Source organism: Acomys minous (assembly GCF_964271855.1).
Source record: "Acomys minous genome assembly, chromosome: 7".
In the NCBI taxonomy this organism is placed as follows: domain Eukaryota; kingdom Metazoa; phylum Chordata; class Mammalia; order Rodentia; family Muridae; genus Acomys; species Acomys minous.
Window position 1 is genome coordinate 19,872,635 of NC_140488.1, and position 22,906 is coordinate 19,895,540.

General features: G+C 42.4%; 1 protein-coding gene and 1 pseudogene across 3 annotated transcripts in view; one reads left to right on the forward strand and one right to left on the reverse strand.

Moving 5' to 3' along the window:
- Positions 1–22,906, reverse strand: part of SLC9A6 (solute carrier family 9 member A6) — a 57,209-nt gene that overhangs the window by 5,907 nt on the left and 28,396 nt on the right. Inside the window, exons 10-15 of one of the 2 annotated variants that reach the window (XM_084790263.1) lie at positions 22,092–22,205; positions 13,418–13,529; positions 12,028–12,181; positions 7,423–7,512; positions 6,299–6,329; positions 3,214–3,293 (exon numbers count right to left, since the gene is read on the reverse strand). In XM_084790263.1, the coding sequence (XP_084646389.1) occupies positions 3,214–3,293; positions 6,299–6,329; positions 7,423–7,512; positions 12,028–12,181; positions 13,418–13,529; positions 22,092–22,205 (581 nt within the window). The remainder of the gene's footprint in view (positions 1–3,213; positions 3,294–6,298; positions 6,330–7,422; positions 7,513–12,027; positions 12,182–13,417; positions 13,530–22,091; positions 22,206–22,906) is intronic. The other variant, XM_084790264.1, reaches the window with a different exon arrangement.
- On the forward strand, positions 15,059–18,144 carry LOC311602337 (pyruvate kinase PKM-like; annotated as a pseudogene). The gene has a single exon. The product of its transcript is annotated as a pyruvate kinase PKM-like (transcript).

A 22,906-nucleotide genomic window follows, 5' to 3' on the forward strand; every position in this document is an offset into this window, starting at 1 on the left:
TCAGCCCCCAAACGATACACTTTACTCATCAGTGCCACAGCATGCCAAACACTTCAGGCTGGCAAGGGGCTTCACATATGCCAGCTCATCTCACTGCCACACGGCAGCAGTAAGGCAAAAATAGGAGACCTTTTTATTATCTTGAGTTCACAGACAGGGACACTGACACACGAGTGCTCAATGAGCCACGTAAAGTCACACAGCTAAGGGAACGCAGACATATCTGCTAGTTGATCTTGGTCTAATTTTAACTCATGAGCCTATTGCATGACATCCTAATGCTTTTCTGCTTTCAGGGACTGAAGGAACACAAGCTGAGTTTGGTGCTAAAGAAAATAAGGGGAAAAGTAAAGAATAATGGTGTTCAGAGGGAAGAATAAATACTGCGGTAACGTATCCTAACAGGAATGGCTTTGATCATTTATTATGGATTCTGATGGAAGCTGAGTTGAATTTCTGTATCATGTTGCTTTCCTTCCTACAAAGCTGGAAGGAGGTGAAGGAGGAAAGAAAAACAAAATCCCAAGACTTCAAACAAACAAATAAACAAACAAACAAGTACATATCATGAACTCCTATATCACAGATCCTCATTTCAGCAGAACTGGTAATTCATGGTGATTGGAACAAAAGAAAGAGGAAGAAAAAGAGAAAAGAATGCGTATCACATCCTTTACATTATAAAATGAGAACCTGGGGCATGTAGCTCAGTGGTAGAGCGCGTGCCTAGCATGCTCAGGGTCATGGGCTCAATCTCCAGACCTCATGAGAAGTTATTAGCTATACACAGTGGTGCACACCTGTGATCCCTAAAGCAGGAGGAGTGTGAGTTCAAGGTCAGACTGGGCCACATAGCAAGCCCACCTCAAAAACCATTTTAAAGACAAAAGGTGAGGCTGGCAAAATGGTTCAAAGTTGAAGGCACTTGCCAACAGGTCTGAGAGCCCCAGTACCAACCCCAGAAGCCACGCAGAAGGAGAGAGCCGACTCCTGCAGTTTGTCTTCCGAGCTCTTTAGCACCTTACCTCTGCTGACAACACATGCCCAATCCACACATTAATAAATCTTTCAATGCCAACATCATCCATGCCTATACCAATAAATACTAGCATATTCTACTAATATAAAGACTGAAGCTCTCACTCTAAACACATTGTGTACGCAAAGCCACTAAAAGCAGAACGGAAAACTCAGAACGCTGAACATACATAAGTGACAAAAGCCCTACCTGGTAGTATGAACAGGGCCTTGTTATATCAAATTACCAAACAATCTAGCAAAAGAAAACTCTGGAGAGTTCTGTCCTTAGCTGAACAGTGGTGGCACACGCCTTTAATCCCAGCACTTGAGAGGCAGAGGCAGGTAGATCTGTGAGTTCAAGGCCAGCCTGGTCTACAGAGCAAGTTTTAGGACAGCCAGGACTATAAGGAGAAACCCTGCCTCCAAACAACAACAACACAAAAAACCCAAAACAAACAAATAGACCATACATACATACATACAGAGAGATTCATGTGATTATAAAAATAAAGAAAAGGCTGGACATGGGAAAACATGCCTGTATGTCCAGCACACAGGAGGCAGATGCAGGAGGATCATAAGTTTGAGGCTAACTAGGCAGGCTTTGTCAACAACAAAAACAAGAACTGAAACAGAATGCATAACTAGTATGCATGGTGCCCTAGTTCCAAGCCTCAGCTCACTGAATTATGGCTAAATTACACAGGTGCTCAGCAAAGGAAAAAAGGCACAGAAAGTCTAAACATGATATATTCCGAGTATAGCTAATTCATGTTGATGGCACTCTGAATTAGAGTTGCTCCTTGGTGGGGTATTGTGGGGAGGTGTTACTGAGTGAGGAGAAACAGGGCACCTTCTATTGTGCTATAATACTTACATATATTTTTATATGGATAAGAGGTACACAGGGATAGGTGCTGGTCAAAATTCATTAATCTGTTTTCTCAAGATTTACATACTTCATTGTATTTAAATTACAACTGTATTGTAACAATCTGGTTAAATAAGCTTACTGAAATCTAGACTGATGAATAATTAATTTTTCCAGGGCTCTAGGTGTTAAAATTGGTAGAGCTTAGTTTTGGTGTTTACTCCTATAAGATTATATAGGAAAGTAAGTTATTTTTCTAAACTGGAATCATTTAAATTGTTATATAGAAAATGTATGTTTTATTCTAGAAAACTAAAAAATGTTAAATAGGAGGAATGAAAAAACCCCAAGAGATATGGGAATGGCATACATCCAAGATGCTGGTAATGGAGTCAAAAGTAATGACATAATCTTTAAACAATTTAGAAAACTTAGACTCTCACTCCCTAATGGGAACTTTAATGCCACCGATATGCTTGAATTTTTGCATGCACATGGTCATTTAATTTTAAAGTACTTGCCAAAGAATGGAGGTGAAAATATAGTCAACAGAGCATATACAGGGGGAGGAGGTCCCCCTCAGTCACAGACATAGGGGAGGGGAGAAGGGGGAAGCGGGAGGGAGGGAGGAATGGGAGGATACAAGGGATGAGATAACAATTTAGATGTAATATGAATAAATTAATAAAAAAGAAATTTTGGTCAACAGAATATCGTGAAGGGATTCCAGTCATGAGGGCAAGTGTATTTTTCCTAAGCATACAAGGTTTGTGATCACAAAGACATTATGAATAGGAGTACTTGGAAAGATACACTCTTCCCTCACCCCAGCTTCCTGAGCAGTGCAGTGACAAGCACACCACGTTTTTCTTCCATCTCATGCTCTCCCCTAAGGCTTCCACCCAAGCAAACACACTGACAAGGAACAAATACCTTACACAGGATTCTCCCAATCAGCCCAAGGACATCAAACTGTAAAGATTCCTCAATAAATAAATCTCTATCTTAAAAAAAATAGCATGCCATTTAGGCTCTGAATTCCCTCTGTAATAACCAGTGCCTACTGGTTCCCTGGGTTTGTAGAGGAATTCCTTGGCGGGAAAGTCTTCTCCACTACACTGAGGCAGGTTTTCTATTCTGCTCTGGGTTGCAGCTGCAGCTTAGTGGTAAGGTATGTGTTTGGCATGCGCAAGTCGCTGGGCTCCTCCCCAACACCCCCCAGATATGTTGGTGCTCACATATGCACATATGCGTGCACCAAGTTGTTGTATTAAACTACAGTTATCTGTGCCTTCACTATCATGTTCTATCATTAAGGATACTTATGATCGAAGTTGTACCACATCCGGAAGAGCCAGGCACTCTCTGCTTTGGTAGTTCGCCTTTCATTTTCAGGAACACCCTGCAGACAGATGATACATAAATCAATACCCAGGATACAGACAGGTTTATTTCAAGCCATTCCTTTGAAGCATCAGAAAGGTAGTGTCCAGGACAGGTAACATTAGACATTCAGGGGCTTGTATCCTGCAGCTTTGGTGTAGGGAACTGAAATGTTTTTCTAAGCATCTCTATGACTCAGGAAGCTTGCTAATTTATGACTCTGTTACCACTTAAAAGTCATCATGGGGTCAATTAAAGAAAAGAATTTGAGAGGGAGAACAAGGAGGGAGGGTATATGGGAGAGGTTGAAGGGAGGAAAGCAAGGAGGGGGTGCAACATATAATTATAATTTCAAAAATATAAAAAACATCAGTATGGGGTCTAAGCAGATGTCTCTGTGAGAAAAGTATTTGTCATGCAAAACATGAAGATCCAAGTTCAAATCCTCAGAACCCACACGCAGCCAGGCATGGCATCAATGCTCTGTAACTCCAATGCTAATCGAGTGAGATTGGAAGAATCTTTGGCAGCTCATGGACCAGCTACCCTGGTGTACATAGCAATCAACATCAAAGAGATCCTATTCTACTATACCCAAGGTTGCTCTGATCTCCACATGTACCATGGCACATGCATGCCCATGTGCACATATACATACATGAAAACACACACACACACACACACACACACACACACACACACACTAAAGAAAAGCCAATATAGGCTAATCTACGTCCTCCATCTGAAAGACTTGCACTGCTCATGAAGTGGTACCTACAAAAGAAAACATCTCATGCTATCTTTGGAGAGCTGTGTTGTGAACTTCATTTTCAAAGTTGCTACCATGCTCAGTAGTCGGGCAATTAGGTTATCTAGACCTAGTCCTGGCTCATGAACATTAATTAGTTTGGGAAAATCTCTTTCCTTCTCTGGGCCTGAATTTCTTCATGTATAAAATTCAAGCATTGCAGGCTCCCCGAGGTCCTTTCCAGAACTAATGTTCCATGGTTTTGTGATTTCCTAAGGGCACAGAGTTTAGAGTCTGGGTTTTCTTTCCTTCCTGTCCTCTCTAATCCCAAACTAGCTTTCTTTCCCCCCTCAACATGTGTCAACACATACATTAAAAACTACAAAACTATTTGAGAACATTGCGTGTGCTCACAAACACAGGAGAACTTCTGTCCTTGCCTATACATCGGTATATTTCTCATGCCTTCACTTCTTATTTTCTTGTTTACTTTTTGGTGTTGAAGATAGAACCAGGGCCTCATGCAAACCAATTACCCATTGTACCAGTGAGCTATGCTTCTCGCCCACAGAACTGCCTTATTTTTTAGTTTTTGCTTTCACTTCTTTTTAATTTTATTACTACTACTACTGGGACTACTATGACTTCTGCTGCCTCTGCTGCTGCTGCTGCTACTGTTATGGTATGTGTTAGGGGTTATCTTCTTCCAGCATGGGTTGCAGGGATTAAACTAGGTCACCAGACTTGCTCAGCAGGCACTTTCACTCATTGAGCCATCATGCTGGCCCTGCCTTCACTTCTTGTAAAGCGAATCATCCATAGTTCTTACCGGTTAACTACTGTGCACCCCTAAGTTCCATATGGACTAGAATCTTCCTGGAGTTTCATAATGGAGATAAGCATTACTGAGTAAACAATGCAATTGAGATGTCCGTATGGGCTTTAATTTTTTAAATTGTATTTATTTCCATCAGTGTGAGTGTGTGAATGTGAGAAGGGGAGAGGGAGAGAGATGCATGTGGAGGTTTGAGAACAACTTTGTGGAGTTACTTCTTTCATTCCACCTTTACATGGGCTCCAGGGCTCAGACTCAGGCTGTCATGTCAGGCTTTTACAGCTAGCACCTTTCCCCACTCGGCCATCTTGCTAACATTTGTCCAAAGGGTTCTGAAAGCAATGGAAAAATCTTTCTTTCCATTTGCCACAATTTGTAGTCACCGATCTGGCACTTTCTATACTTCTCCCCTGTGATGGCAACAGGGCTGTGTTAATGTACTGCTTTATCACAAAGGCACTGAGATGCTACAAGCCCTCAAACCTATCCCAGAAGCTTGGCAGGATGGGAATGTATGTAATCTGGTTTGTCCAAGGAATTCTACTTTAAGATTCTGACCACAAAATGGGCAACTACTTACTATATCACACACATACACGCACAGAGTCATCACCCAAAATTAGTATCTAGGAAATGAATCGAGTAAATGTTTTCGTTTAAAGCACACATGCCCTACGGAAAATACTGCATGGCTTATTTCAGGACTTATGTTTCAAAAGATATTTTCCATCTTCAAAAACCTCATTTGTGATCTCTCATCGAATGTGTAATAATAAAGAATCAGTTATTCAGCAGTGATCAGAAACCATTAAAAAGAGGGTGGAAAATACCAGAAAGGGTTAGCCTCACAAGGGCAGACAGCTATGCTGTGCTCAGTCTACAAGTCAGGAGATCATAGGAGGGGTTGAGAAACTGACACACGGAAGGAAGGAAGTGAGGAGCTGTGTTGAAAACGCTGAGGCTGAGGGTAAGAGAGTGTAACCCCCAAAACGTGCAGGGGAGACCAGCTGGAGATTGAGAAGCTTCCAGGCAGCTCTCAAGGGCAGCTGCTGGCCGTCCAATTTGAAAGCTGCACAGGAAGAGCAGCTGGAGTGGGGCTGACATCAGAGACAAGCCTTCATGCGCAACTGGAGTGGAAAAAGACTCCCTGTGCCAGAGCGGTCACTTGAACACCCAGGAGCGCCTAAGAGCCTATTCTCCTCGGTGGCAAAAGCCCAGGATGGCTACAGATAGGAAAGCTGTCTGTCACCCTTGATAGCCACTTACTGCCTAAACTATGGCTCTGTTTCTATGGAGCAGTGAGAAAAGCCAGAAATGATGTCAGTTCAAAGCCGAGGCAAACAAAACAGTACCAAAAAGGCATGAAGTCTAAGAGAGAGTTTTCTTTCCAAATGACTGAACATTGGGCAGGAACACAGGGACAACACAAGTGCATATTTACCAAATGTTCTTGGTCTGAATCAACACCAACCCTAAAGGAAAAACACAAAGAACAAATGAGATTTTTGAATCCAACAGAAGATCTACTCACATGTGTACATTGTCAGGCAAATACTTTTCTCAACACACAAGCTCCAGAATAGTTCACGCTCTCTCTCTTCTCTACAGCTTGGGGGTGGACAATTCTGGCACCCACCATCTTCTTTAGTAACAGCTTTGGGTCTAAGGCAAGCAGGGCAGATGTTCTACTCCTAAAACCCCACTTACCAGTTTCAATAAAACAGCACTTCTTCTCTCAATGCCAGCCCACTCTAAGCAGTGAGGGAGAGAAACGCTGCGGGCCCAGGTTGTCAGTGTGAACGATTAGAAAGCTTCACAAACAAAACTGGCAGACTGCTCTCATGGCAACATTGTTAGGCTGACAGAAGGGGGTCCTGTTGCAGGGTAATTGCTGGGCAGTAGCCTTGGTTCTTCCTAATCCTTGTGTACCTACATCCAATTCCTTCTTTCGACATCCCAGGGAGCAAGTTCATTATCCACTTCTCTGAGTCTCCTCTCTAGACTCCAAACTTGCCAACTCCATCCTTTCTCCTACCGTGCCTGCCAGGTCTCCTCTCCTTGCCGTCCCCACTGGGCCAGCCCCCTTTCCGACTCATGTGTTCTGTTGAGTAAACCTTTCCAGCTGCCAGGCTCTCTCTCCCAGGGTGAAGTCTGCAAAGCCTGGAGCTCTCTAGGTCACAAACCTTAGGATCACTTGATCCTCCTTCACGCTCTCTCTCTTCTCTACAGCTTGGGGTGGACAATTCAAAGGAGAGATCCTTTGCAGAGCACTCCAAAATCTCTGTAGAGTAGTGGCCAGCCCTTACTCCAACCTACTTTCGCACCCCCATCACTAGCCATTTTCTTCCATGTATCCTAACCCACTCCTCTCCCCAGACACTTGTCAGCAACAAGAGTCAGGCCTGGGTTTGCTCATCCCCTCAGGCTGTAGTTCGTGTCCTCTCCCTTTTCTTCTCACTTGTTAAGTACCAAAGTAGCTGCTCAATGGGATGTCCCCTTGTGCTTCTGCAGCACTTTCTAAGTTCTTTATTACAAAACACAGCACAGCACAGTACAGTTATTTACCTGTCCGTCTCCCCAAAAAGACTGTGAGCTCCTTGAGGGTAAAGGCCATGTCTCAATTCATCTCTGTATCCCCAGAGTCTAGCATAGTACCTGACACACAATAGGTGCTCAAATGTTTATTGATTCGGTTACCAACTACAGACAGCACAGACAACACAGAAGTACAAGAAGCTGTAGCAACAACATCTGCAAAGACAACACTCACAGGAGGAAAATGATACAAGACTACATCTGGAAAGTGAGGAAGTCATGGTCAAGTATTTGAAAACAGGTGGCTACGACTAGATTCAAAACTCAAACAAAGGCTCATTTTCACTTTGTTGAAACTGGCCAGACACTGTTTAATAGCTTACCAGCCACATTGGACTCTAACCATATTTGTGTATCTCAAGTGACATCTAGTGGTCAAGATGATAGAACACTTAGAACATTCCAAGGGCACACTATCCAAAACCAATGCAATAAACATTTACAGAGCACTTACTATTTGCCAGGCACTGCGCTAGGCACAGGGCATAGACATGAATTAAACATGGTTCCTGTCCCCAAGGAGCTCACAGGCCCGTGGAGAAACAGACCCAACTATGGCAGACTTCCAAAGAGTTTGCTGTTTAAGGGAGGATGGGGTTGAGACTACTTCAAAATAATTTCTAGCTAGGTGAGTTCTATCACCCAGAAATGGAGCTAATATCACCTCAAAGTGTTTCTATAAGTATTAAATGAGAACAATATACTGGAAGCATTTAGAGTGCTTGGTGCATTGCTAGTGGTAAGCGGTAAGTAGCTCTTCTAGCAGTACTGTATTACAAGGATGAATGGGATAATCACTGTGATAGACAGACCCAATGCTACACAGCAACTCCAAGAAAAAAGAATGGGGGAGGGGAAGGGTCGTTGTGTCAATTTTAGAGAATGAAAGAGAATCACAGGCCAAGCAAAGGCTCACAGACAAAGAAATGCAAAGCATGTGCGCTACCTAAATAGTAGGGAGCCAAATGCAACTGTCACAAACTGTGTGAAAGGATTTGAGCTGATTCATTCATTGGCGATCCACTGCTTCCAAGACAGTAGGACATCATCTTTTTACATTAGAAATTAGACCATGTCATTCCCTTGCTTTAATAGCCTCAAGATTGCCACTGTACTTTCAAATTCAAAGTCTTCAATAGACAATACTACTAGACCCTCCAGCAGGAGGGACAGACAACAGCTCTCATGCACATCCAGTGATAAATAAGGAACACAGCCATACTACTCGATTCCCTATCACCTGATCTGGGTAGCTGAGACAAAGACCTCATGACTCCCCAGTTGAACATCTTTGCTACTGGTCGTTCACTGGCAGTTTTCAGAATGCTGACCCCTTGGGGTCTTGTTCACCTCTTTTGCTACTTACCATTTGATCACGTAAGCTTTTCTCTGTGTCAAACAGACCTTGGAGCCTTTGCTGCTGACTGTTCCCTCTGTCTGGACTGCTTTTCCTGGTCATCGATGAGCTGGCAGGGTTTTGCCACTCAGGCAGACTGAACTCAAATATAACCTCTCCAAGAGACCTTCCCTGGCTTCTTCATGTTAAATGTACCCCACTCCCAGTCACTACCACAGCTACCTAGTTTCCATCACAAGTAGTAGTGTCTAAAACTGTCCTGCTTGTTTGTTTGTTTATTATCACTTTTCCCACTAAATGGGATCAAAGGCCTTTTTTTTTCATTTTCTATTTTTTTACTCATTGTCCTTTTGAATACAGTTATGTAATTTTAGCACTACTGACATTTTAGGTCAGATGATTCTTGAATTTTAGGTCTAGACAGTAGCCTATTCTGTGCCCTGTAGGATGCTAACAGGATGCTGGCCTCTGCCTACTAGATGGAAATGGCAGTTCCTTCTCTTGGACGTTGCCACCAAAAATGACTCCAAATATTGTCAAATATCCCAAGGAGACAAAACAATCTGCTAAGACCCAGTGACTTGGAGGCTGAAACAAGGACTGTCCTTCCAACAGCTAGTGCTCAGCAGACACTGATTGAGTGGCTCTGTAAAAGGCATAGTTGAAGTGGTGTGCAAAGAGCTTTGCAGAAACTAGCTCACCAAATCCGCTGAATTCCAGGAAATAGGTTTCATACTGCAGATGTAGAAACTGGGGCCCTAAATAGTCAACTGCCTTGCCCAAAATTAAGAAGGATGGATCAAGAATGCAAAGGTTAAGCTTGTGTGTACATGAGTTTTCAACAGTCCCAACTCACCAGCAACTTCATGATTATACTCCAAAATGAGAGGGAAGGAAAGAGACACTTAAGCAAAGCCTTTCCCTTTACTCCCAAACACAGGTAGGAAGAAAAAGACAACTTTTTAGCCTTTAAATGCCAATATAAAGATAAACTAATAATAATTACAGCAATAGTAAATGCCTCAGAAATACTAACATTTTCTATTTATGGTAGTTATTAAGAATTTACAAAACTAAATTAAATAAAATAAATACAAAAAAGAATTTACTAACAGTTAAAAATAGAGAAAATGTAGGATTTGTGATATAACTATTAAATAAGTGTGATAACATTTTAAGCCAATACATGTTTTAAAAAATTAAAGCAATAAATGTGAATGAAAATGTAAAAATGAAGACTATATGTTTTACAACTCTTTGACATGCTAGTCTTCACTGTATTAAAAAATATCCAGTAAAGACTATAAAAATATACAACCTCGCTTGAGAGTGGAGGGCCATGGGAGGAGTTGGACGATGGTACCCAGGAGGGACTGGAGGGAGGATAGTCCTATACTTCTACTCCAATTGGAAACATACTTTGAAAACCAACACATCGCCTCTGTTCATAAGCAGGCCAAACCACTGCAGTGAAACAAGAAACTAAGAAGTAGTCTAAGACAAAAAGGCAATGGATATAAGTCAGCCTCCAACTGCGCTGCAAGGCAGGCAAGATGGGGCCAGCCGCAGAGCTGTCAGATCTAGTGATGTAGAGAAAACCCAGTGTGGGTAGCTGGGGTTTTGTTTTTTCTTTTGAGGAGAATGGTAATGCAGGGGTGTTTTGTTTGTTCCGTGTGGTGGGCAGTGAGGGGAACAAAACTGATTCTCCATTGAGTATTAGTTCTTCTAAGCTATCTCATATTTTGTTGTATTCTCCCTGGAAGAGTCTTTCATTACAAGCTTTAGACAAAAGGACTTTCGTCCTTTCAAAATTTACCACACTCATTTCTTGATGTACCATGGTCTGCAGGCACTAAGAGCAGAGGCGCCTCTGTCTGCCATTCAATTACCTGTATGATACTGACCATTGAACAATCTTTTAAAGCCCATTTTTTAAAAAAAGTTATTATGATTAGATAAACATGTTAAACACATTTAACAGAATGCCTGGCACATAGTAGGTGCTTAATAAATGTCAAGTCCTCTTACAAGTAATAAGTAGGGCTATGAGCACATTACTGGACTTATAAAAGCATATGCTGCACTGTATTACCTACACACAGAAATAGCACAACAATAAGACAGGGATTTGAATAGTAGAGATTAAGACATTTACAACATTCACTGTGCAATTCAGCACTAGCTTATCTTTGCAATGATAAAAAGCATAATAGAAAGTTAAAGAAACAGGTGACAGATTCTCTAATAGGAGAAACATTGTTTTTCCGAATAAGGCAAATGTATCCCAGAAGCTTGGTAGCTCTTAACATCTATGAAGTTTCAGCCAAACACAGAACTACAAACTACAAAGGCTTCAGACACAAGCTGCTGTATCCATGGAAACAAATGCAGAACTCTTGAGATACAAGAGAGCTTTCTAACTGAATACATTAAGCAGAACACACTGAAGACCACGACTACAGGATTTTGGCCCCAGTTTGTTTGTCAGGTTAGAAACATTGCTGATCAGAAAGAGGAAAAGGAATGATACTGTTCAGTATCAGTTAGAGTTGAAGTAAACTGGACTCGTACACTGCTGATGGGTCGAACCTGGTAACCTAACAAAAAGCCTTAAATACATGCATAGATTACAGATCAATCAATTCTATTTCTGGAAATGCATCCTATGGAAATAATTAAACAAGAGCATGGTGGCCCGTTGTCTTCAGAACATGCATTTGGTAATAGTAATAGTAGCAGCAAAACTCCCACATGGAAATAGGCAAAGCCTAAAAACAATACAAGCTACCAAAATAGGGATTTGGTTAAATCAGCCAGGATACATATAGCGATTCAAATAATAGGGAGATGTTTACCAGTGCAAATGTCCATGCTGTAATATATTTTCCCCTATTATAACTTTTCAAAACCAGTATAGAAGAGAACTTTAGTGTTGCCTGTTTGCTAAGATGCATAAAACGCACAGCAAAGGTCTGGAACACTAACCTTTCAGAGTGGTAGCAATGCTTTTCATTTCTTTTTCTTACAGTTTCATTTTTTCTATATTATGTTATGCAGTTTTTAAGAGGGAAAAATTAAAGCTTAGATTTCCCAAAGCATAGAATCTTCTCATCATTAAAAATAAATTAAAATAAACTGAATTAAAAAATAAAATAAATCAACTAAAATAAACTGAATTAAAATGGAACATGAAAATGAGGTCCCCAGTTCCCACTTACCTTATATGCAAGCATGACAGCATGGCAGTGGTGCCACCACCAAATACCCACACAGTAAAAAACACAATCAGAAGTGTGGTGCTAAACATCATTTGGCGTGCATAAGTGGCAGTATCTCGAATGGCTAAGGCAAAGGCCATTGCACCACGAAGGCCTACAGGGAATACAAAAGTGCTTCTTCAGTAACTCATTGCCAATGCAGACTCTATAAACTCAAGAGATATAAATCATAACCTCAATGCTTAGGGGCATATAGACAACTATGAAATAAATATTAACATAAGTAAAGAATAATTGACAGATTTAGCATACAATACTGATTTTCATTGATCTTCTGTTTGTTTGATTTTCAGACCGGGTTTTGCTAATATAGCCAAAGCTCTTCTCAAATTCATAATCCTCCTGCATCAGTGGCCCAAGTGCTGGGATTGCAGATTGATCTTTTAACAGTTCTTTAGTCATTTATGTATGGTGATGTTTGACAATGCATAGAAGGGTGTGAGCACTGCCACAATCAAGACAGAGTATTTTATTCTTCCTGTACAAATTATTTTCTGCCATCTATTAGCCCAACCTCTTCATCACTCTGGCTGGCCTGCTTTCCACTATTATCTTGTTTTTTAAAAATTATATCAAGAGTATCAGACATGTAAATTTTGAGACTGTCTTCCTTCATTCAACATAAGACTTCTGAGACTCATTCATGCCACTATGTGAATAAATGGTTTTTTTCCTTTTTATTATTTAGTAGTCTTCTGCAGCATAGATTTATCTAGTCCTTCCTGCCCCATTTTCCCATTGAAAAAGTGGACAAATACCAGGTCTGGTAGTTCAGGGCACTAACCCCAGCAATATGGGAGGCTGAGGGAGTAGAGTCACAAATAAATTCAAGACTTGTTTGAACTACAGAGTAAGTTCAAAGTCAGTGAGAACAACTTAGATCCCATGTTAAAAAGCAAAATTTTTAAAGGGAAGAGGCTGGGGAGATAATCGATATAGATAACATTGATATAGATATCTTAATGGCAGAGTGTTTGCTTAGCTTGCATGAGGCACTAGGTTCAATCCCCAGTACTGAAAAAGGAAAACAAGTTAGTTATTTTCAGGTTGTTTTGTGTGTGTGGGGGGGGGAGCAATTATAGATAGAACTACTACCAACATTTACTTGTAGGTTGTCCTGTAAAAATGCATTCACCTTTAACTTCTTTATTTTGTGTGACATATTTTGGAACCAACGATTTGGAAACCGAGTGTGAAAAGCTCCCACAGAAGGGAATGGAGAGTCTATTTGAGAATGCAGTCTCAATTTTTCTGACACAACACTTCAGTCTCAGGCTATGGAAGTTAACATGTGGCTTGCAAGGTAGACAAGAGAGAAATTGAAACTTACCAGCAAACATCATCATGTGTTGAAAATTTGATCCAATCTTACTTCTTCTACCCAAATTAAGTAAGAGAGACAAGGGGTAAATATTCGCAGCTCTTCCCAAGAAAATAGCAATCTAAAATCATTAAGGGGTTAAGGGTCATTTCTTTTACTACTGGTCATTTAAACTATACATTCAAGGAGATGAGCAAGCAGTCTGTCTATTGTGTTTACAGAGCAGCTAGAATACAGTCAGCATGACTGGGGAATGGTCACTTTGCTTTTATTTCATTTAAATGAATTTGAACTGAAATAGTCACACGTGCTTAGTTGCTACCAAACTTGCTAGTTTATGTCCGGTATGTAGGAAAGTCATTAGGTGAAGGGAAGAATGTATAAAAGAGAACCTTCTTACTGCAACACCACAAACTCATTCACTTCCACTGCAGTGTTGTTAGGAAGGAGAGTTTAGCTAAACGTCCTCGTCCTTCCTAACAGCACAAAGAAAGAAAGAAAGGGCTGGAAAGAAAGGGAAAGAAAGAAAGAAAGAAAGGGCAGGCGGGCAACCCAGCCACTTCACACTGCTGAGTTCCCTGCAGAGCCCTGCTGGCTCTTACTAAATGTGCACTTCTAACCTGGAAAAAAGGTCAGCTTTTATATCAGTTCAGGTGGGGCTTCACTAAGACGCAATTTTGGTGTCTTTTTATTCCATTCATTGTCTACAGAAACCTGTGTTTTGTAATTGCAAAATTTACTGCAGCGTTCCCAATGCTATCACCACCACATTTCCTAAAAGGAATAATAGAACGGGAAATGTAACATTAAAAACAAAGCAACGTGGTTGGAACAGTGCTGGTGTAAGTACTGTTCAGAGATCAGAGAGAGTGCAACTGCTAAGGCCAAAGGCAAAAGAAACTGCATGTAAGAATTATATATTCATTAGCAGGCACTAGACATAGAAGCAAGAGGACAAGAGTTCAAAGTTAACCTTAGCTGAAGAGTGAGTGTGAAGGTAGCCTGGGCTACATGAGACCCCACCTGAAAAATAAGAAACATAAACCCACCACCAACATGAGAGAAAATGATATGCTGCTTGATAGAGTTGCTTTCCAGAGAAATACCAGTTAACAATATTAGCACTGTCATATAGCCATGCAATGCACAAGAGTTCATGCAAAGAGCGTGCTTACACCATGGTGGTCCATCTAATTATAATGGAGCTAGAGGTTCTTACTGCCTAATGGCATCACACCATCATTCATGTGTCTATGCTGATGTTGGCACAAATAGAACTACTATATTGCCATTCATATACAAGAACAGCACATACAATTGTATGTAGTACATAAAATGTGGCAAGTGACTGTTACCGCTTTACATGTTTACTATATTATACTTTCTGACAGTATTCTTTCTACTTATCAAAAAATTGGGGCAAGGTACATGACTAAGTAGGTAAAGGTGATGCTACTAAGTCTGACAACCTTAGGCCACTTCCTGGAACCCGCATAGTGGAAGGAGAGAATTGAGTCTTGAAAGTTGTCCTCCAACGTCCACATGGATTGCATGGTATGCATTAAAAAAAAGTTTACTGTGAAACAGCATGCTGTTACACCAGCAACAGCCTCTCATGTTTATTGACTGCCCTAACTGAATCAACATGTTTCTTTCAGTAACTGACTTACATGATGTAGGTTTATGTAAACATATTCTATGATGCTCACACAATGACAAACTGCTTGATGGCACATTTCTCCAAAGCATCCCCACCTTTAAGCAGCACATATACAGCAACTGAACAACCAAACAACTGGATAGAAGATCCCAACAGTCAAGTTCTTTATGGTTGGGATAGAAGTGTACAGACTAACAAGGGAAGACAGTTGACTGTTAATGGGAACAGGTTATAGTTGGAGACTTCAGTACAAGCTCATAATGGGAGAATCAAAAATACTTATGCCTGTACGTGTGTAGATATGACTTATTATATATGTGGAGAGAACATTTGGTGTCCTAAGCACACACAAAGCCCAAATCTTGGTTTCCTAAACCAGTTTCCCAATAAAAAGAGCCAGAGCTCCTCGGAGAAATGGACAGTTCTTGGGCTAAAGTAGAAAATGCATAAGATGAGCTGAAGCCTTTTATAGTTCCAGAAAGTAAGGAAGTGTTAAAAAAAAAAAATGCCCAAACCACAACGACAAGGCATGCCAAATGGAAGCGGGATCTACAGAACAAGCTCCTAATGGCTAAAGCTGGGACAGTCTGAACAACAAGACTTTTTTAAATGTAAATAATCCAATGTATAAAATAATACCTATTATTCATATAAATAATATATAAATAATGCTATAAATAAACAGGTGAACCAAACATCAAGTTAGGGAGATAAGCCTCCTATGTAAAGAACTACAAGCAATTTTGTAAAAATTAAGTCCCAGGGGAAATAAAACCTAACTACATACTCCCCAAATGTAGACTGCATGAGTGGCTCTTTTTCTAAGTAAGGAAGGATAGAAAAACACGAGGCACAGCAGTGATGCTTCCTGACTCTGCAGATGTCCGATTCAGATACCGCAGGAAGATCTGGAATACGCCCAAGGACCTCAGGAATCATGCCAACGACACACAGTGGATGAAGCAAGGACTGCCTTCGTTCAGACCTAGCCGCTCCATACAGCCATGGCCAACACCTTACTGGACACGTACTGCCTGTACCTTGACTCTGTGCCCATCACAGCTGCAACATTGGCATTATTTGTACCATTGGTCCTGCTTCCCAATCTGTGGATATGCTGAAGATGACTAAGTCTGGAATGAATGTGGCTCATCTGAATTTCTCCCATGGATCCCATGAGTACCATACAGAGATCATCTAGAACCTACGAGCAGCCAGAGACAGCTTGGCATCTGACCTCATCCTCTACTGGCCTGTTGCGGTGGCACCTGTGGGCAGCGGCACTGCAGAAGTGGAGCTGAAGAAGGGAGCCATTCTGAAGATCACCCTTGACAACGCATACATGGAGAGGTGTGATGAGAACATCCTGCGGCTGGACTGTAAGAACATCTACAAGGTGGTGGAGGTGGGCAGCATGGTCGTGGATGACAGGCTCATTTCACTGCAGGTGAAAGAGAACGGTGCTGACTCCTTGGTGACAGAGGTGGAGAATGGTGGCTCCTTGGGCAGCAAGAAGTGGGTGAACATCTCCAGAGCTGCTATGGACCTCCCTGCTGTGTCAGAAAGGGACATCCAGGATCTGAAGTGTGGAGCGGAGCAGGATGTAGACATGGTGCTTGTGTCTTTCATCTGCAAGGCAGCCGATGCGTGTGAGGTTAGGAAGGTCCTGGGAGAGAAGGGCAAGAATATCAAGATCAGCAGCACAATCGAGAACCATGAAGGCGCCCGCAGGTTTGGTGAGATTTAGGAGGCCAGGGACCGGATCGAGGTGGCTCGTGGCAACCTAGGCATTGAGATTCCTGCAGAGGTCTTCCTGGCTCAGGAGATGATGACTGTGATGACTGGATGATGCAACTGATCTGGAAAGTTTGTCATCTGTGCTGCATAGATGCTAGAGAACAGGCTCAGGAAATCACTTCCCCCTGGTGCTGAGGCCAGTGATGTGGCAGATGCAGTCCTAGATGGGGCATCACACTGTAAGGAGAAAACAGCCAAAGGGGATTACCCTCTGGAGGCTGTGTGCATGCAGCACCACATTGCCCGTGAGGCAGAGGCTGCCATCTAGCACTCCGCAGCTGGCACCCATTACCAGCTACCCCACAGAAGCTGCAGCATGGGCACCATAGAGGCCTCCTTGAAGTGCTGCGGTAGAGCTGTTATTGTGCTCGCCAAATCTGGCAGGAGTGCTCACCAAGTGGCTAGGTACTTCCCTCCTGCTCCCATCATTCCTGTGACATGCAATCCCCAGACACTTTGCCAGGCCCATCTGTACCGCAGCATCTTCCCTGTGCTGTGTAAGGATGCCGTCCGTGGAGGATGCCTGGAGCTGAGGATGTTGACCTTCATCTGAATTTGGCCACGAATGTTGGCAAGGCTCCAGGCTTCTTCAAGAAGAGAGATGTGGTCATTGTGCTAACCAGGTGGTCCCCTCGCTCTGGCTTCACCAACAGCACATGTGTAGTGCCTGTGCCTTGATGGCCCTCTGGGCCCGATCCCATCCACTAGGCAAGCAATGCTTGTAGTGCTGATTCTGGGCCACAGTGTGGCGCTGGTGGGCTAAGACAACAGGGAAAATTAGAGCCCAGAGTGAAGGAGGAATGCACGAGTGGAGACCCTCTGACTTTATCAGAAAAGGGCAGACACATCTGTGTACTTTGCTCCAGTAGAAAGCTGCCCAAAGAACTCTCAGCCCTGGTCTGGAGTCAGGAGATATAGCAAGAGTTCAGAGCTTGAGAACATTGAGACCCAGGAGTTCAGGTAACCGTCGGCCCTGGCCTAGACTTGCTTTCCCAACAACTTTGGCCTCCCCAACTCCTGCCTGTGCACTCCACTCTCTACCTTCTATTCTGCAGCATCCCCAGGCTTGTTGCTCTAGTGCCACCTGAATGCCAATAAACAGTAGCTGAAGTATAGAAATAAAGGAAAAAGGAAAGGAGGAAGGAAGGAAGGAAGGAAGGAAGGAAGGAAGGAAGGAAGGAAGGAAGGAAGGAAGGAAGAAAAACATGAGTCACTTTGCAATGGGGAAACTTGTCAGCCATGTGACTAAGACTATCCTGTGACATGATATGATAACCTAGTATTCTTCCAAAAGAATACATGTAATCCACTGTAGTCCCGGGGATTACATCAGACAAACTCCAATTAGAAACAGTCTACAAAATGCCTTGTCAGTGCCCTCAAATGTTTCAGGGATCATTAAAGGAACAAGTGAGAAAATGTCAGTCAAATGGAACCCAAAGAATCCTACAAAGGAAATGGACTGCACTGCCCTGGGTGGGTTGATATAGCACAGCACACTAGAGGAAAGCCACGAGAAAAGCATCAAGTTATTTACTGCATCACTGCAGGCTCAGTGTTCCTCATGACGAATGTGAAGGATTAGCAGGGGCAAAGGAACTGGGAAGTGTAGGAAAGCTTTCTGTATTTCCTTCATTCTTTTTATTTATTTTTGTTTTGTTTGCTTGGTTGTTTTTTGGGGGTTTTTCCAAGACAGGGTTTATAAGTGTAGCCTTGGCTGTCATAGACTGACTTTGTAGACCAGGCTGGCCTCGAACTCACAGCGACCCACCTGTCTCTGCCTCCCGAGTGCTGGGATTATAGGCATGTGCCACTGTGTCCAGCCAGGTACTCTTTTTATAAATATAAAATATACAAAATGACATATTCCTTTGAAATAAATTCCATTTAAAAAGAAAGAAAAGGGGGCTGGAGAGATGGCTCAAAGGTTAAGAGCACTGACTGCTCTTCCAGAGGTCCTGAGTTCAATTCCCAGCAACCACATGGCGGCTCACAACCATCTATAATGAGATCTGGTGCACTCTTCTGGCTTGCAGGTGTGCATGCAGGCAGAGCACTGTATACATAATAATAAATAAATAAGTCTTTAAAAAAAAGCCGGGCAGTGGTGGTGCATGCCTTTAATCACAGCACTTGGGAGGCAGAGGCAGGTAGATCACTGTGAGTTTGAGACCAGCCTGGTCTACAAAGTGAGTCTGGAACAGCTAAGGCTACACAGAGAAACTCTGTCTCGAAAAACCAAATAAATTTAAAAAAAGAAAAAAGAAAGAAAGAAAAGGTACAGCCAAAGCTACACTAAGAAACTCTATCTGAAAGAAAGAAAGAAAGAAAGAAAGAAAGAAAGAAAGAAAGAAAGAAGAAGGCATGGGAGGCCATGTGGCAACACTTACTAGTTTTCACAAATCCATACCTAGTCTCTTCTTCTAAGTACAAGGCCTGCTTCCTTTTTAGCTCCAACTTTTGAGCACACAGCCCCCCACATAGGGAATATGCTCCCTAGCTTCTCTCGCAGGTAGGTGGTACTGGTGTTGTTACATACAAATGCTATGTACATTTCTGGACAGTGTCCTTAAAGGTAATCAGGAGGCACAAGTGTCAGACATCATGTACCACAAGAATGCAGGCAACTTCCTAAGGAGAGCAGCAAGCACCAGGGCTGTCTGTCTCCCACAAGCTCTGACTTTGAAATAAGAAATAAACTCCCATTTTCTTGAACACATTTAAATCTGGATTCACTTTAGTCATTGTCACGTAACCCAGGCTACCAGAGACTGGACAACTCTGACCTGTTAAGAATCATTTTCATAGATTCTTTATTGAGAACTTCAAATCCTAACAGACTCAGAAACCTCATGACTATTTAACCTTATTTCTAGATTAACTACTGTAGATGAAGCAAAATTCAAATAATGATGAGCTCTGAAGCTACTGAACTCACACTTGACAGGGCTTTGTTGTTTTGCATTTCAATAAAATCTCACTTTCTAACATAGATCTTGGTTTTTGGTTTTGGTGTTTTGCTTTTTTGAGACAGGGTTTCTCTGTGTACCCTTGGCTGTCCTGGACTCACTTTGTAGTCTAGGCTGGCCTCGAACTCATAGGGATCCACCTGAGTGCTGGGATTACAGGCGTGTGCCACCGTACCTGGCTATGGATCTTGTATGCTTTTAATGTTTTTAAAAAACTTACTGCTCTCTTTGTCAGATCTGGATTCTGAAGTGTTTTAGGGCTTCTTTTGAAAATCACTTATCTAAGCGTTCATTTCCCTGTCAGCAATCTCAAGTTCAACTATCGGGCTGTGATTAGTCCAGCTCCCCAGGCTCTTCGTCTGAAGACTGTTCTAGGCTTGCCTCTGATGGCCAGTCCCCTTCTTTCTTCACTTCATGTCTTCTCTGTGTGGCCAAGACACTCTTCCCGCAGCCTACACCTGCTTTGCTCTTTTCCATTTCCATCCTGCTCCCCAACAAAACCACAAAGCTCAATGGACCCAGTGCTTCTTTCTTTTCTGTGCTTACTCTTAAGTCTTCCTGGACAAAGTCATACTGCATGGAAGACTGGTATCTTGCAAGTACCTACTCCTCAAAGTCAAATGGGTCCCCATTTAATACTGGGCAATTGTATTGTAATTCTTTGGTCAACTCCCAACTTTCTGTGACCTTTTCATGAACTTTCTTTCTACCTTCCACCAAACTCCTATCTGTGCAATCCAGCCTCCAAGATGGTCCCTAATGCCTGGTATACAGTATTCACACTATATGGTCTGTAAGTCCAGAAAAATACTGCAGAGATGATGAGATGTCACCTCTAACATTAGTCTATAAAAGGCACCTTGGCTTCCATTCTTGTACTCTTTCAGCTCACTCACTCTGGGGAATCCACATGCAACTTCTCCGATGGACAGGTCCTGCAGAAGGATGGTCCTTTCTGTGGACACCTGTGTGAATGAGGTTGGTATATTCCTGCAGACGCAGGTAAACCCTCAGCACCATGATACATCTCAGATCCAGATAAGTCTACCAGCAAGCCATGTCACCACAGCCTCCTGAGTCACCCAGCTAAGACATCCCAGGGTTCTTAACCCCCATATATCACACAAGGTAAAGAATGGAAGCTTCCAGATCATTGCTTATACAACAAGTAGTGTGTACACTTCACTAGTCTGCTCTCAGCAGGCAAGATCACTTCCTACTTTAGGAAAATAGAAGCCATCAGCTAGGAACTCCACTTTCTTACTTTTTATTTATTTACTTTACAGCATTTATTTATTCATGCCACAATGCAAGTGTGGAGGTCAGAAGCCAACTTTCAGGAGACAACTCTCAACTTCCACCACTTAGATCCCAAAGAATAAACTAAGATTGTCAGCCATTGTGACAAGCATCTTTATTGTCAGAGCTTCCTTATTGGGCCCTCAACTTGGCTTTAATGGTAAAAGTGCTCATTTATATGAAACAGAGAAAATGATGGGAAAGAACAGGCCTTATTCAACCTTTAACACACTGCCCTGTGCCATATATTGTAGCTGTTCCCATATCCAAGCATCCCTCATCCCTAGTCTGTCTCTCTCTGTCTGCACCCCCCCCCTCTCTCTCTCAGTCTCTCTTTGCAACAGGGTAGTTTCTGTTCCTTCTGTTGTGCTGTGGTAGAGATAGAAGTTAGAGCTTTCCCCTAGGAAAGCAGCTCGCCTGAAGCTACTCCAATGCTCCATTTTCTTTCTTTCTTTTTTGTTTTTGTTGTTGTTGTTGTTTTTGTTTTTTGAGACAGGGTTTCTCTGTGTGGCCCTGGGTGTCCTGGACTCGCTTTTGTAGACCAGGCTGGCCTCGGACTCACAGAGATCCACCTGCCTCTGCCTCCCGAGTGCTGGGATTAAAGGCGTGCGCCACCACGCCCGGCTCCCCTGCTCCATTTTCAGATTTGATTTTGAGCCAGGGTAGGTGAAGATGGCATCATACTTCAGTCTTCTCACCTTCACAGGGATGACAGCTACATGGCACCAGGCCTAGCTAAGAACAAATACTTCTACCTTTGAGGTTGGCAGAGTAGGAGGAGACTTTTCCATTCTGCCAACATTTCTGTGCAATAAATTTCAAACAGAAATAGAGCAGAAAAAAAGATGAGAATGGAATTGGGGAAACAGTTGATAACCTTACTTGTTTTCTCAGTCATAAGACCACATGAGGCTCTCAATTCAAACAGTTTCCACAGCAGACACATGATAAAGGATACAAATGCTCCTACAACAAACGTTGGGTTAAAGACATGATTCTGGAAGGTGAACAGCGTCAGCCCCATGTAGGAGAAGATGAAATTCTCCGCTAGGAAATTGAGAAGCTCAAACAGCTGAAATGAAATGTAAAAGGCTCCAGTAAGTAGGGGAGCACATGCAGAGACGGCATTCCCACATCCCCCATTAGCTCCCCTAGCAGTTCCCATCATTAATTATTCTTTTCCCCCAAACCCAATGTCTCTTGAATGCCCTAGCCTCGCTTTCATCACTTACTATATACATAGTCTCAAACCTAAATGGTAAGCCCTTTGTGCCCATTTCTCATCCAGTTTTAAGAGTTTTAAGAGACTTTCCCTCTCTAAGCTACAAAACACAGTTCAACTTCTTTTGCCCTGGCAGAGGATACTGCACAACCACTGTGGAATCACTGCTGTGTTGTCATTTTTACTTTTTCCCTAGGTTTCGCCTCTCACTGTAGGGCTTCTCTGTGATAGTATGTACTCAGCACCCTCCCCTGATGCCTGTCAAGGCCAACCTATTCACACCACTGTTTCTACAGCAAATGTATAAGACGTTCCCAATAAACTGAAGGCCCTCCCAAAACTCTACCTTTCCTCTATCTTTCCCCAGAGTCATCTGGCCCACAACAATAAGAAAGAAAGAAAGAACCTGAGCTCGGGAGTCAGAATGCCTAGGCTCAAACCATTCCTTCCCTATTTGCTAGCTCTATGGCTTTAGGCTAGTTAGCTCTGTTTTAGTTTTTGTTGTTGTTTAGAGAAAAATCTTGGGACAGACTCTTACTATGTAGCATAGG